This window comes from Salarias fasciatus, chromosome 7, assembly GCF_902148845.1.
Source record: "Salarias fasciatus chromosome 7, fSalaFa1.1, whole genome shotgun sequence".
NCBI lineage: Eukaryota > Metazoa > Chordata > Actinopteri > Blenniiformes > Blenniidae > Salarias > Salarias fasciatus.
In genome coordinates, this window is record NC_043751.1 from 2,000,670 (window position 1) to 2,015,718 (window position 15,049).

General features: G+C 47.7%; 2 protein-coding genes across 3 annotated transcripts in view; one reads left to right on the top strand and one right to left on the bottom strand.

Moving 5' to 3' along the window:
- Positions 1 to 318: 318 nt before the first annotated feature.
- prr33 (proline rich 33) lies at positions 319 to 9,545 on the top strand. The gene is given in 4 exon segments (XM_030097237.1): positions 319 to 419; positions 765 to 811; positions 6,136 to 6,885; positions 6,887 to 9,545. Coding segments are annotated over 2 exon segments (3,123 nt in total). The 5' UTR covers positions 319 to 419; positions 765 to 811; positions 6,136 to 6,150; the 3' UTR covers positions 9,275 to 9,545.
- Positions 4,921 to 15,049, bottom strand: part of lsp1a (lymphocyte specific protein 1 a) — a 28,991-nt gene continuing 18,862 nt past the window's right edge. For both annotated transcript variants that reach the window (XM_030097239.1, XM_030097238.1), the window contains exons 10-12: positions 13,168 to 13,251; positions 11,847 to 11,955; positions 4,921 to 5,661 (exon numbers count right to left, since the gene is read on the bottom strand). In XM_030097239.1, coding sequence (XP_029953099.1) covers positions 5,639 to 5,661; positions 11,847 to 11,955; positions 13,168 to 13,251 — 216 coding nt within the window. In that variant the 3' untranslated portion in view covers positions 4,921 to 5,638. The remainder of the gene's footprint in view (positions 5,662 to 11,846; positions 11,956 to 13,167; positions 13,252 to 15,049) is intronic.

The following is a 15,049-nucleotide window of genomic DNA, read 5'->3' on the forward strand; positions in this document are numbered from 1 at the left end:
GACGGCAGAACGCTCCTGGTCAGGGTTCAAACACGATAAAACCAGTTCGGAGAGCTGAGACTCTTGGAAAAACGTGTGTTTCAGTATTTTCAGAGGCAGACTCTGGAGCCCCCTGTTGGACCCCTGCTGGACCCCTGGGTGGCCCTCAGAGCCCACTTTTAGAGCAGCGAGGTGGTGAAACCTAAGGTGCGGCGGCCGGCGGCTGCCTGCCGCTCGCTCCGCTCTGCTGTCACCAGGGACTCTGCTGTCACTGAGATGCCGGCGGGGCCCGGGTTATTTTTGGACCGCCATGGCGCCTGTTCCTTCCATTTGTAGGAAGGGGGGTCGAGCTGGGCTCAACACGAGCCTGGCGCTCTGACACTCCGGGCTGGGACAAGCAGGCAGCAGCCGGCCGGCCGCCCCCCGCAGCAGTCGTGCAGGTAAACACGCCGTAACGGCGCCTTTTCTTCTCCCGTTAGAGCCGAGGGTCAGCGTTACGCAGGGCGAGCCAGGCAGCTGCTGGGGGATGGAGAAACCCCCCCACCCCGGCGGCACGGCGAGCTCGGGGCGTCTTTCTCTTGTCCTCAGTGCAAAGTTAAAGCAGGCTGGAGCTAATGCTAGCTGTTAGCATGTTAGCCACACACACCGTGCCCTCACTGAGCGGCCGAGGGGAACCAGGCTGTCCGCTCAGCTCTGTGCTTTAGTCCAGAGAATAAACCTGTTCTTACTGTTCCCTGTTCCTGCTGTTCCCGCTCTGATCTCTGAATCTCTCATGTCCTCTCAAGGGGAACCTGCCTGACGCGCCTCCGCCTCCGCCTCAAGTTTTTACCTGGTAAGTTCTTTCATTCGTGCAAGTTTTGCCGTTTTTGTCGGGCTCTTGCCCTCGCTGAGAGGAGGTTACGTTTTGGGACGGATTCATCGTGGAGCAGCCTGGGCTTTCATTACACTGCTATTATTACTCTTTCCTCTTTTGAACTCGTATCCTGAAGGCCCTCCAAATACCAAAACTACCAGAGCCTTAAAAGGAGGAGCGAGCATCTCATGTATCATCCGGGCACCAGGTTCAGGGTGTGTGTGTGTGTGTGTGTGTGTGTGTGTGTGTGTGTGTGTGTGTGTGTGTGTGTGTGTGGTGTGGGGGGGGGGGGGGGGGGGGGGGGGCACTGGCCTACATTTCACTGAGATGACACACATAATGAACCGAGGGTGTTAAATCTGTTTTTGCTGGGATCTCATGGCGTCTGGGACTCTAGAAGCAGCGATGTTTCCTGCTCTGATTAAAGTTCTGGTCATCCAGACTCACGTTGCAGTGCGTGAGCACTGCTGCCTCAGACGGTCTCACTCTGAATGTTCTGGTGTCAGGAGGTCAGATGCTTCTCATTCACTCTCACCTGACGGCAGCGTGTCTTGATGTGGACGGACACGTGAGAGAGCCTGTGAAATGGAGCTGGTCCTGTAAACCAGACCGTCCCATTAACAAGCTTCTGTCTCTGCAAACCCAAAGACCTGATCCTGGCAGGGACAGCAGACGTCTGACTGCAGGACTCTGTCAGATGGAGGGGAGTCTGGTCTCTCTGATGCTGAACAGATCCCTACAGAAAGTTTGCCATCTGCTTTGCCACTTCTGAAGATTTTCATTCTTCAGGTTAAATTTCTCAAGTACAACCAGAAGGTTGATGGTTTGAACCTCCATAACACCCTGTTCACGTGTCCTAGGGCAAAACATTGAATCCCAGGTCGCCCCCAAAGCGCGAGTGCTGATGCTATGCTAGCACTCATCGTTCACTCAAACGTTTCTCAACGTTGGTTTGATTTGGACACTGTATGAAACAAAACCCAATTCTAATGCTTAACATAGAGATGAAAACCAGAGTACCTTTGGCAGGACTCATTCAGCTTTACTGCAGCTAGCATCCAATCAGGTGTATCCAAGCTGCCACAAGTTCACAACAATCATCATTTCCTCACATGAAAAATAACCAGGCGCAAACTAGCAGGTTGACTCCACAGCTGCTTGACTGACCAGCAGCGCTAGCCTGAATGCAGGAGGTAAACCACCGTCAAGTTCTTTCTCTGTCAAGCTGAAAAGGATTCTTCAAGTCCTGCATGTAATAACTGCAGCATTTCTGAAAACCGGTAACCACAGAGCTACTGTAAAACATCCAAAATACAACACAACACAACACAACACAACACAATACAACACAATAAACAGAAATAGTCTATTAATCCCATTTCTTTAAAAGCAAAATACCAAAGCAGAAGCCTTGAAGTCAAAGATCCTGTTCTGAGATGTGATTTAAGTTCTGCAGGATGTTCAGTCAAGGGGACAAATGTGAAAATACCATTTATAGCTCACACATTCCTGGAAGAAAGTCCAGTTTCCTCTTTTCTAGACCTCATCGGCCGAAGACATGATCCTTATCATACAGCACATTATCATTGTTCACAGAAAACTTGATGCCTCCAACAAACATCAGTGTAAGATCAGGGTTAACCTGAGGAATGGGGTTCACCTGGGGGTCAGGTTAGGGTGAACCTGGGGTTAGGATCAACCTGGAGTTGGGGTTAACCTGGAGTTGGGTGAACCTCAGGGTCAGGGTTAACCTCCGGGTTAGGGTTAACACTAACCCCTTCCAAAAGGTCAAACCCGAAGCGCTGACCTGACTCCTGACGCCACCTGGTGTTTTTATAGAGACAGTGACGCTGGGCCAGAGTGAGACAGAGGAAGACGAGGCTTGGATGACCTTTGACACATGAAGTGCTGTAGGAGAAGAGAACGTCAGAGGTTTTCAGGCTTTGGGCATAAAGGCAGAGTTTAAAGTGTTCCTGCTGCTTTTAGCGCCAGCATTCAGGAGAAAACCCAGAACAGGGAAAATCTGGAATGTTTGGTCCAGGGTGTTATGAACCAGTAGTTTGGTGGTGGGTTTGATTCCTGCCCCCTGAACTCTGCACATATCTCCTCAGCTACGTAACAGCTATCACTTTTTCTTTCACTGAGGACTGAGGAATCTATTTCTAAACTCTTGAACTTCCGCTGAGGCTTGAAGTGTGTGGTGTGTGGTCTGCCGCTGCAGCGCTGTGCAGAACCGAGCTGGGTTCATGAGGTCGGCCTCGTCTTCCACTGAAGCAGGACGATGCAGCTGTCCCTCCTGTCCTGCAGGACTTCATGAGGGGACCGAGACACACAGCCACTGTCCAGCTAAAGCCGGACAGAATCCGTCACTCACAAGAGTTTTGTTGACGTCTGCAATTTAAATTTATACAATTCCAGAGTCTCAGACGACTCCTGCCATCTCTAATGTCTCACGTTCGCTTCCCAGACCTGATGTTGAGAACCCTTCCAGAGATGGGAAGATTCTCCATTTGGCCTAAACACAGAGGCTCTGTTCAGTGAAATGACGATGAAGGTGGTGATTTAAGATCCTAAAAGAAATGATGTTACAGACTTTGTGCGTTGAGACGTTTTCCTCTCTTGCCCCTGAATTCAGTTTGTGTCGCACCTTGTTTGCCTCTGATGGCTTCGAGACGCAGATCAGATTTATTGTGTTCAGGGAAGTGGCGCAGCCTGTAAACAGCTGGGAGTCTTTAAAAATGGAGGCAGGTGATTGGCCAATGTACCCTTCACCTCTAAACTAAAATTAGACCGAGCAGCAGCAGCATCCAGGAGCAGCGGTGAAGAGGTCAGGATCTCAGCCTGGCTATTCACATTCAACACACATTTTAGCAGAAAGATTAAATAAGAACAACATTCAAAGTTCAAAGGCAGTTAAAAAGAAGCATTTATGACCAGAAAAATACCACGATTCTAAGAATATTATGTATAGAAACTAAGTCTTACAGTTTTGTACACTTTGTTCAAAAACTTGTTTAATTTCCTAAACACTGACAAACTTATCAGATTTTTTGATATTACCCAACATTATCTGTTACTGAACCAAGAATCCATGGTCCTGAATGTGGGTCTGGGGCCTTTGGGGGCCACCTGGTGGTCACAGAGGGCACACAGGCTCTCTGCTCAGAGGCTGTGGAAATTAGATTCAGAAAAACCCACAATATCAGAACACACTGCAAGCCTCACATGGAGGGCTGCTGGCTGGGTGCTCCATCCTTCTCCAGTTCTCCTGGGGGAACCTAAGTTTCTCCCAGACCAAACCAGAGATCTAGCCTCTCCAGAGAGACCCGGACCGGCCTGAGGCCTGCTCCCAGTTAAACTTGGCTGTTAGGAGGCCACCAGGGGGCGCCCTGATCAACTATAGCCCATTGGTGTATCTATATGCTAAGTTCAGCTGGAATTCAGGGGAGGAAGATGCTCTATGATGTGGATTTATGAACTAATGCTATGAAGACCAGATGGCGACCGGCGCTGAAGGGAAGCTGAGTCGTTTTAAAGCTGCTGTTCATCCCGAGTCATGACCAGCATTGATGCTGCAGCAGAGACACGTCAACGTGACTGTGACCTGAGTTAGCTTAGGATCAGTGAGCTCTACAGGTAACAGTTTAGTGACACGTCTAACTGAGAAACAGCTTCAGATAGCGCTAATGCTAAAGCTAACATGGGTCACTGATACTGATTATTTACTTTATCTAAATGACTTCATGAGACATTGTTCTCCACAGCGTTGAGGTGTGCTCACGTCAGAATGTTCTGTCCATGACAAAAACAAAGAAAAACATTCTATATCTGAATTATTGGACCATGAGACAGGTTAGTTTTACCCTACTGATGGTGTGTTGTCTGAATTATACACATGAAGTAGTAGTAGATATCTCCTACACAAGGTTATACCTCATCAAGTGATGGAAAGAGTCGACAGGACCTTTAAGTATCTCATTGATTGGTTATCAGTCGAATAGAACATTTCCAAAAAGCAGGAATCCTGAGAGGCTGCTGTGCAATGGCAAGTCAAATTAGATCCAGTCAGTGGAACAACTGCAGTAGAAAAGTATTTAATTTATTTGTGAAGTAGCATTATAAACACATAGGTAATGGATAGAAAAAGTTTTGCACTTGTTACAAACCAAACCATTCACAGAAGAACTGAGTCCAGAGGAACAGAGTAGGAAGCACGGTGTTGACACAGATACCGATCTCAGAGAAGACAGATCTCACAGATCTCAGAGAACATGTAGGTCAACCAAGTGAGCAAAAACACAATAAAGTCACTTTGATTCTGTGAAAAGCCTCTTGAAGCTGTGAATTCAGTGTTCTCTAACTAAAAGACAGGTGAACATCTGATCAAGTTTAAATGATCGCTAAAAGTAAAGATTTTCTGAGTGGAAAGTTCTGAAAACACCATTAAACATTGACCTGAAACGGCAGTGGACCCCCAGGAGTGACACTCACAGTCAGAAGAGTCACAGAAAAGAAGAGAAGATATTACAAAACATAGCTGATAAAGCCGGACAAGTCCAGAGAGCAAACCCTCCGGTCATTTACATTCCATCAGATGTTCTGAGTGTTTGAGTGGCAGAGCTGGAAAAGGGTTTTCAGATTAAATGAAGTCCTGAGAATGGAGCCGGTGCTGAGCTGCAGCTGTTCGTCGTCTTCACTTTAGTACATGGTGCAGAAGGGTAGAGATGATGACGTCTTCACTGTAGTGTGATGATGATGATGATGATGATGATGATGGAGATGATGGAGACAGCCTCATTCAGCACCTCAGAAATCACTGTGGTATGAATCTGATGAGACACAAAAATCATGAAGAATAATTAATGAATAATGAATATTTGTTATTTGCTGAGATTTCAATACACTTCAAGACACTGTGTATTCTTGTGGAGATTTGAAGCTACGGCCCAGTCAGTTCAGAAACCTCAGCTTTATTTCACTGGAAACATTTTGCTTTCAGTCCAGATCCAGCGTCCTTGAGGTTAACGTCCTTAGTTGCTGCAGTTGAACATTAAGAACTATAATGCACCTTTCTTTGGTTGCAACAACAAGTTCAGCTCCAGAAGTTGACAATGCTACTGTGACTGTGTTCACCCTCATCTGCATTACACAGCAGGATCAGCTGATTGCTTCTTTAGTCTCATCCCACAGGCTGGTTGCAGAATGCTCACTGGCTGCTCATTGGTTGAACCTTCTGATTTGGAACTGTATGCAGTTGTAATGGTTCATTTCATTAATATTTACGCTCTCTGTTCCATCAACAGGGTGCTGAAGCACTCATGGCTGTCGCTTACGGCACCGTCACCCCAGCAGGCCTGCTTTCCCAGCAGTACCCGCCTCCCCTGCTGCCCAAGCCTGGAAAGGACAACGTTCGGCTTCAAAAGCTCCTCAAGAGGACAGCTAAGAAAAAGTCTTCTGCTCAGGCCTCTCAGTCTGCCACACCTTTCCGCTCCAGCCTTTCCCCTGTGAATGAAGCCAGCCCGGACCTTGAGCGCAGCGACAACTCCACCCCTCCCAAGACCCCAGAGACACCGTTCAGTCTGCACAGCATCCAGCCGGCACCGAGGTTCACCGCCAGGCCGCTCTATCAGCATGTGGCGTCACCCTACCCACAGCGTGCCGCTTACCCCAGACCAGTTTCCACGTCTCCTCAGGCGGTGGCGGCTCCCTCCTACACCCACATGCAAGACGTCACCACGTTTTCTTCGCTGTCTGTATCAGTTTCCGTCTCTGGAGTTTCACCAACTCCGGGGCAATTTGACCAGCCAGTGGTACCCAGAATATCCCGTCCCAATGCTGTGGTAGTACCAGCACCTGAATTAAACAAGCCAGCTTCCAGCACCCTTTCTGAGTCTGGTCTAAAACCTGTCACAGGTGGAGGAAGCACACAGTCAAAGCCCAAAAGTCCAGGTCCAACTCCATACTCAGCAGCAGGAGGTCAAGCGGTGATTCGGCCCCTCACTGTGTTGGCCCCCATTGTCAAATCTAAAAGCCCACGTCCAACTTTTAAAGCAAACCGAACCTTCACGGTCACCTAAACCAATGTTTGATGTTCCTCAAATTAGGATGTACACAGCAAGCACATCGTATTACGAGACGTCCAGGACACCACCTGTATACGACACGGCTGCATTAACTGCAATTGGCAGCACGGTACCTCAAAGTAAAACGCCTGCAGAAACAAAACAAGATGTGACTACAACGGCTGAGACTGGAAGAGGTTCAACACCAACAACTCAGCTTTCTTCATTCGTCGCAGATTCGCAGGGAAAAACCCCCACATCCCACACTCCAAGCACAGGATTAAAGGTGGAAACCACAGTTCCTACACTGGAGATCAAAAGAGCAACCCCAACATCAGATATCAGTAGAGTCACCCCAACTCCTGACACCAAAAGGGCAACCCCAACATCAGATATCAGTAGAGTCACCCCAACTCCTGACACCAAAAGGGCAACCCCAACATCAGATATCAAAAAAGCTGCCCCATTGTCTGTGATCAACGTTAAAGAACCAACTTATGAGTTTGAAATATCAAGAATTACAGCAGGACGACCTAGAACCCCTGCTCGAGCTGCAACGCCAGCCTTTGAAGTCTCAAGACCCAATCCCCTCTTGTTCGCGGTGACGCCAACCACACCTGAGCCGGAGAGATCAAGCACATCCCAAACAGTTTCTACTGGAAGCAGCTTATCTCTTTCCCAAGGTGTGAAGACCACAGAGTCTCCTGAAGCGCTACTGAATGGGGAAATTCACTCAGACGTGACACCTGTGGCCAAAGCAACGCAAGAAAACACCGGAAAACCAAAGCCAGAGTCTGATTTGACAAGAGAAATGATCAGACCAGCTCCAGTTGATGCTCTGACTCCCACATCTGCACCAACATCAGCAGTGAGTAGTCCTCAGAGGCCAAAGACTCCAACATATGAAGCAAGTCGACTTCTGAGCACATCACCTGGCTACAAAAGACCAAAGACCCCAACGTATGGGGTACCGCGCACAGGTGTATCGCCTGTAGCCTTTCAAAGACCTAAAACACCAACACAACAAAAGTCGAGCTATCGTGGATTAACACCAGCTGAGTACGCCGCCTACGGTGGAATCAAAACCTACTCCCCAGCATTTGGCATCGGCAGTACAACAATGCCAATTCAAGAGGAGGTGAAACCACAGAGTGATGTGCCCACAAAATCTACCACACCCACTCAAGGACCATCTGTGACAGGCACGTCTACAATGGCGGTGTTGAAAACCAAAGAACCTCCCAAAGATGTGGGTAAACCCCAACAGGCGGAGGAGAAGACAGCTTCGATCCCTACTATTGTTGTTTCACAAGCGTCTGAATCTTCAGGTACAGTGGTAACCAAAGACACAACATCTCATCAGGTAGCTGCAAAGCATGAGACAGTATTGACCCAAGAAGCACCAAAGGTCATGCCTCAATCAGCAGAGAGTAAAACCTCTGTCAAACATACAACACCCACACCAGTGGAGGAAACCATAACAACAGCTCCTGAAGTGAAGCATGCTTTGCCTCAAGTGGGCAACCAAGACCCCTTGAAGGCAGTAAAGAAACTTCTAGGCAAAAATAAAGCCCAAACTACTGAACAGAAACCTCAAACAGAAAGCAAATCAGATGTCTTAGTGCAAAACGAACCTGTGAAAACTGTAGCTGCCATGCCAACTACACCTAAAGACTCAAGAACAAGCCCTGTGACAGCTGGCCTGCCTGTTCAGACGAAGCCTGCTGAAGGAACAGCAGATCAAGAGAAAGATAAACAGGCAGACGCAGCTTCAGCAGCCACATCTGCTTCAGATAAAGAGGTAGACAAACCCCTCCCAGCAGCTGAGCCCCTTCTGAAAGTCTTACCAAAGCCGAAGGGCATAAAAACTAAAGCGAGCGGTTGGTCGCGCCTCAAGAAACACATGGTGGTGGAGCAAGAGGAGCCCAAGTTTCCAGAGGCGGAGCCTGAGAAGGAGGCTGGAGAACAGAGAAAGAGTGAAGGGAAAAGGCAAAACGAGGTGGCTGGAGAGAAAGCAGGTGCCCAGGATGACCGCGAAACCAGCGGCTCCCCCAAGGCAGTCAAGATGTGGGACGCCGTCCTCTTCCAGATGTTCTCCTCCAAAGAGAACATCATGCACCAGATCGAGCTGAACAAGAGCGACACTGAGAAGACTGAAGAGAAAGCAACTGAGGAGAGCAAGGACATCCCTTCGTTTGCCTACCGGCTGCCAGTGCTGCTTTTCAGTCCAAAGTTTGACGCTAAAAAGCTGAAAGAGGCGGCTTCCAGGCCAGTCACAAAGATTTCCACTGTGTTTGAAATGGGTCTGATTGGGCGGAAAGGTAAAGAAGAGGAACCAAAAGACTTTAACAGAACAGCAAGGGGCTTCGCTGCTAGTTAAGCTGCAGAACGGTGTAGAGCCGAGAAGAATACCTGCAATAAAGCGTTATGGTTTCTGTTATACGTACAGAAACACTGTCAGTCTTCAGTCTGTGTGAATGAGTAATGTTTGTGGCAGTGTCAAAGAAAACTCGGTCTGAACTTTATACTTGACAAATGCTTTGTGAGAGTGGTCGTCCTGACTTCCCACGTCTGTGATTGGCTGGAAGGGGAGAGATACATTTGTCTTAAAGTCATTTGGATGTTGCTTCACATTAAAGTGTTTATTTCATTTAAAATGAGTTCATGTGTTCCTTTCCTTGTTCATGATACCAACATAGGGAGGTTACAGACCCTAATGCTTCACACACTCAAAACATAAACCTTTTAACTGTCCTACAGCAACGTTAGGCTGTAACCTAACCTGTTTTATGATTAGTTTCAGTGTCCACAACAATAAGGTCCTTTGCAGGTGAGTTATGGACACTGAAACTAATCATAAAACATTTGAGTCAATTAGATGAAAATATTTGTCAAAGCTTTTACTTCACCAAAGAGCGACGAGTCCAGCATTAGCACTGATGTTCTTTTAGCTTCCTGTCATCTTTAGGATGCTTGATGGGGAACTTTGACGGCAAAAGTGGTTGTGACTGACGAAACAAGGCATTCTCTTCAAACTACTTTGTTCCAACTGTGGAAACTTCAGAAAAATCACCTTTTATTCTCAGTATATCTCGATATTTCACTTTCCACTTTGGTCTGAACGTTTAGGCTTCAGTCCAAACCCTTCTCCCTGAATGGTTCATTTTGTTTGCTTCTCAAACTTTGACTTCAGTCTCAATGGTTGCAGAACATGGCAGTGTGTGAACATATGATGACTTTAGGATTTTTGACTTTCTTCTTAGGATTTTACTCAAGATATTTTGACTTCACAGAGATTGGTAATATTCTCATGACTTTATGAGAAATGTTTGTCAGAACTTAGAAACTCTTTATCATGTTTGTCCTTCATCCTACCAAACATTCAGACTGGCTTTTCTACTGAGAAGCACGGTGAATATGTTTATTAAGACCACTTCTTGAGGACAGAAGCTTTTATTATGCAATGTTTTTCAAAAGGTGCTCACATGTCAGGGTGTGGCGGACATGCGCACACAGGAAGTGCCTTGTGATCGGCGGTTACAGGAAGTAAGCTTCATGAGGAATCTTCTTTAAGGAACAGAACATGAGCTGTTCTGTCTGGTCTGTGCACCAGGTGGCAGCGTTGAGCCAGAGCTTCTCACAGTTTCTCACTCACTGGAAATGCAAAGAATAGAAATGGGTGTGTAGTTCAATTCCAGGTTAGCATCTCATTTTAAAAAGCAGGATGGCTGCCGCCAGTTTAGAGCCATGGGGAACAGAGCAGTCTTCACCGATAGGCGGAACATTCCAGAACAGGGGAAACCCAGTCCATGCATCAGAGGCAAGTTCAGGCTGAACGGAGACGGACATTCCGGAAGCTGATGGAAGAGTTTCAGGCCCTGCGAGGACTGGAGGTGAAGTGGTCTGATCTGCTCACCCAGCTTGGACAGGATGTTTGCTGAAACCCTGTCTGTGACCAGAAGGAAAGGATTTGTTTTCAAGTGACTTGGTGCATTTGTTTCTGGATGTCCCATATAGCTGCCGGGCCGATGGCAGGCTCTGCCATAGCTGGTGTTTCTGGTGAATCAGGAGTGAACGGAGGACTGAGATGGTTCTTTTGGTTCTGAGTTTCAGATGTTTCCACAGAACAGGCCAGAAGTTAACCTGCCAGCTCCATTGGTCAGGATAATGCCAGAGCCCACTGACCTGGTGGGAGGGGCCTGTGCAATGTGGGAGGGATTTAAAGCATCTCGCTGTGACTTTACAGAGGACTCATTCAGAGGAGGTGTGAAGCGGAACCAGTTCACAGCCAGCAAGCCAGAGCCTGGGACCAGCTTCAGGACAGGACCTTCGTCGACACGATCACTTCAAACTGTTTGGCATCAGATTTAGAGGAGATGACGGAGCACTGCAAACAGAAATCCCTCCACTCTTCAAACTTCCGTCCCGGCAGTAGATTCAACTCGAACCTTATGCATATTTAAATTCATGTGAGCAAGTGGCAAAAACAGCACGAAGTTTTTGGGGGCATTTTTAGATTTCTTGATATTTAGCAGCTTTCTGGGGTCATACAGTGGCCTCCAGTGGTCACAGATGGTATGTGCATGTCCATAGTTTGATATATAACGCATTGAGCAGCCAAAAAACTGAAAACGTACACAGAACTTGTACTCGGAATACTGGCTTTCTCCACGATAAAGATTTTTTGGATCAGAAAGAGCAGGAAGTCTTAAAGAGGAAGGAGGAGGGGCTCAGAGGGAAAACCATTGGTGCACAGGACATCAGGCAGCAGTCACTGATCTTTTCACATTTATCAACACTAAACTGAAACTACTTCTCTGTCACCTGCTTCTCAGTGACTCAGTAAATACCTCAACTTCATACAGCTCTTGTTTCAGAAACACTGTACAGGCTCATCTGTCTGAGCTCAGCAGTTGTCAGTCAACTACCTGGATCAGTCAGGAGCCGCCTACCTGGTTTCCCGTTGGACGTCGCTCCGCTGCTCTCGCCATCCGCTGATATCTTCTCATATTTCCCGTGGCCAGTCACCACAAACTTGAACTTTTTACCAGCAGCCGAGGCCTGAGGAGGGATGAGACAAAAACCAGCTCCAACATGAGCAACGGAGAACACGGAGAACACGGAGAACACACTGTTTACAGTGTGTTCTCCATGTTCTCCATCAGCAATGGAGAACTCAGACGTTCATATGGACAGAACACCGGTTGGATTGTTATTATGGTGACTGTCAACTCTAAAACTACCTGGACCAGGAGTCTGGACTGGGACCAGGACCAGGACCAGGAGAGTCTGGACTGGGACCAGGACCAGGACCAGGAGAGTCTGGACTGGAACCAGGACCAGAGTTTCCTGTCTCTCCACAGACACTGAGTGGGAGTGTTTTTCAGAAATGTGGTATTCAGTGGCTGTCCTGATTAATATAATAATAAAATCCCACCAAACTTTTGCATTTTCACTAAAAATATACATCAAGCTGGTTTTTGTTGATAAATTGTCATTTTCAAATCCAATTTTCACTTTTTCAGAGCAAAGTAAAGTGCAAAACAGAGCTTCAGAACAGATGATAGACTTGGTTTTGGTTGTAGGAACACATTAGCCGGCAGTGATGTGCGACGGGCAGCGCCATGACAGAAGTGCTGCAGTGACTCTGAAACACACTCAGTGTGTGTCAAACTCAGTCTTCGCTTTGTTCCTTAGGAGTGAGTTTCAAACAGCTCCACATCCTGTGTAGATAATGTTACAACTTAAACCAGATTTTAACTTGACTGTTCGGTCCGGAATAGAAAGAAACCGTCATTTCTCCTGCTGGCACATGATGTGTTGAAACTGTGTGGAACAGGAAACACAAACTGAACTGCAACATGTTTCACACACTTTGAACCGGACCAGAGAGGCTGATGGGAGCAGAGCTAAAACTCTCCACTCCTTTACTGAACAATGTGTTTTCCTCAGATGTGTGTGTCAGTGATGACTCTGTAAACCACACACTTCTAGAGAAATGGCTTTTTCAGCCATGTGGCGCTCTGAGCAGAAACCGCTGGGGCCCGGGCTTCATGTGTCAGATGAGATTTTAATGTCTACGCATTGCTGTGAACTGCTTGGTGAAAAACACACCGACAACAAAAGCAGTTCATGTTTTGCGCCTCACACCTTCCTTTACTGACTTCACATCGAATGATCCCTAATGGAAGCACTTCTAGATTTTAAGACATTTCAACATCTCTGTACCTGTTTTAACGACTGCAGCCACTAGAGGGCACAACGAACATGTACCTTGACTGTGTGGCCGGTCCGTCCCGAGTCTCCGATGATCTCCCACATGTTCTTCTTCTGCATCACGTCTCCAGCCTTCACATCCTGACAAACAGTCAACAGCACACACTCTGTCAGACCGGGAGGACGGCGTCGGACAGAGAGACGGCGGCCGGCCGCTCTCATCCCGCCGCGGCGGAACGCTCCACGACTGCTGCCTGGGAGGGTTTCAGTCTGTTAGACTGATGAACCCAACAAGCTTTACATCTGAACACACACACACACACACACACACACACACACACACACACACGCAAACCAGGTCCCCGGTTCTGCAGAGGCCCTGGTCCTCCAGAGGCCCTGGTCCTCCAGAGACCCCGGTCCTCCAGAGGCCCTGGTCCTACCTGAGTCCAGTGCTGGCTCCAGTTTTAGTTTAAAGAGTCTCACAGATCAGGTGGAAATTAAGACTGTAAATAAACCTGAACCGGAAACCAACAAACAAACCAACAAACAAACCAACAAACCAACAAACCAACAAACCAACAAGCACTGTAGGAGGCGGACACAAGAGTCCAGAAACAGTCTGAGACCCATAGAGACCCAAGGAGACCCCAGGAGTCCTAAGGACCTAAAAAGACCCCATGAGACCTGAAGAGACCCCAGAAGACCTAACAAAACTGAAAGTAATCTCAGGAGCAATAAAGAGACTCCATGAGTCCTCAAGAGACCCCAGGAGTCCTCAAGAGACCCCAGGAGTCCTCAAGAGACTACATGAGTCCTAAGAAGACCCAAAGTAATACCAAGAGACATAAATAGACCCCAGGAATCCTCAAGAGACCCCAAGAGACCCCATGAGACCTAAAGAGACCCCAGGAGTCCTCAAGAGACCCCAGCAGTCCTCAAGAGACTCCATGAGTCCTAAGAAGACCCAAAGTAATACCAAGAGACATAAATAGACCCCAGGAATCCTCAAAAGACCCCAGGAGTCCTAAGGAGACCCCAGGAGTCCTAAGGAGACCCCAGGAGTCCTAAAGAGACCCCAGGAGTCCTAAGGAGACCCCAGGAGTCCTAAGGAGACCCCAGGAGTCCTAAAGAGACCCCAGGAGTCCTAAGGAGACCCCAGGAGTCCTAAAGAGGCCCCAGCAGTCCTAAGGAGACCCCAGGAGTCCTAAGGAGACCCCAGGAGTCCTAAGGAGACCCCAGGAGTCCTCAAGAGACCCCAGGAGTCCTAAGGAGAGCCCAGGAGTCCTAAGGAGAGCGATCGTGAACTGAGAGACAGTGACTGTGTGACACTGTGTATACTGTTCACTGTGCAGACCACTATGGGACCAATAAAGTGTTTTGATTCTATTCTGGTCAAAAGTTTTGCTGCCTTCCTCTCAGTAACTCACTTTGAAATACCAGAGGGGATTTTTTAATGAGACCTCTTTCAGTGTGGAGAGATAAATCAGTCAAGGTTTAACAAATTAAAGCTATAGTGCGTAACTTCAGTCGCCCTCTAGCGGAATTCTGCGTTCTTACAACAATAAAGCCGGCGCTTCCACATGACGTACACCCCGGTGTTCCCCCTCCTCCCCCCCCCTCCCCCTCTCCCCCCAATCTGCCACAGTGATTCGCGTTTCCACAGCGCCAATCACCGTTGGAAACGGTTTTTATTGTGTGTGAATAAGGACAGCTGGTGAAAAAAAGACGGACTCTTCCGAAGAGGTAATTATTGTTTTTTTTTTTTTTTCTGCCACAGAAACGCAAATAGCTTATTACAAACGGGAGACAAAGTGCCTGCTAATTTGTACCTGACAAGTTTGCCTTCTCCGTCGGTCACTTTCCTTCTCCCAACCGTCCAGGCTTTTTTTCTGGTGGTAGGATCCACTCCAGGACTCTTTCTCGGTCGTTTCTTTGGATT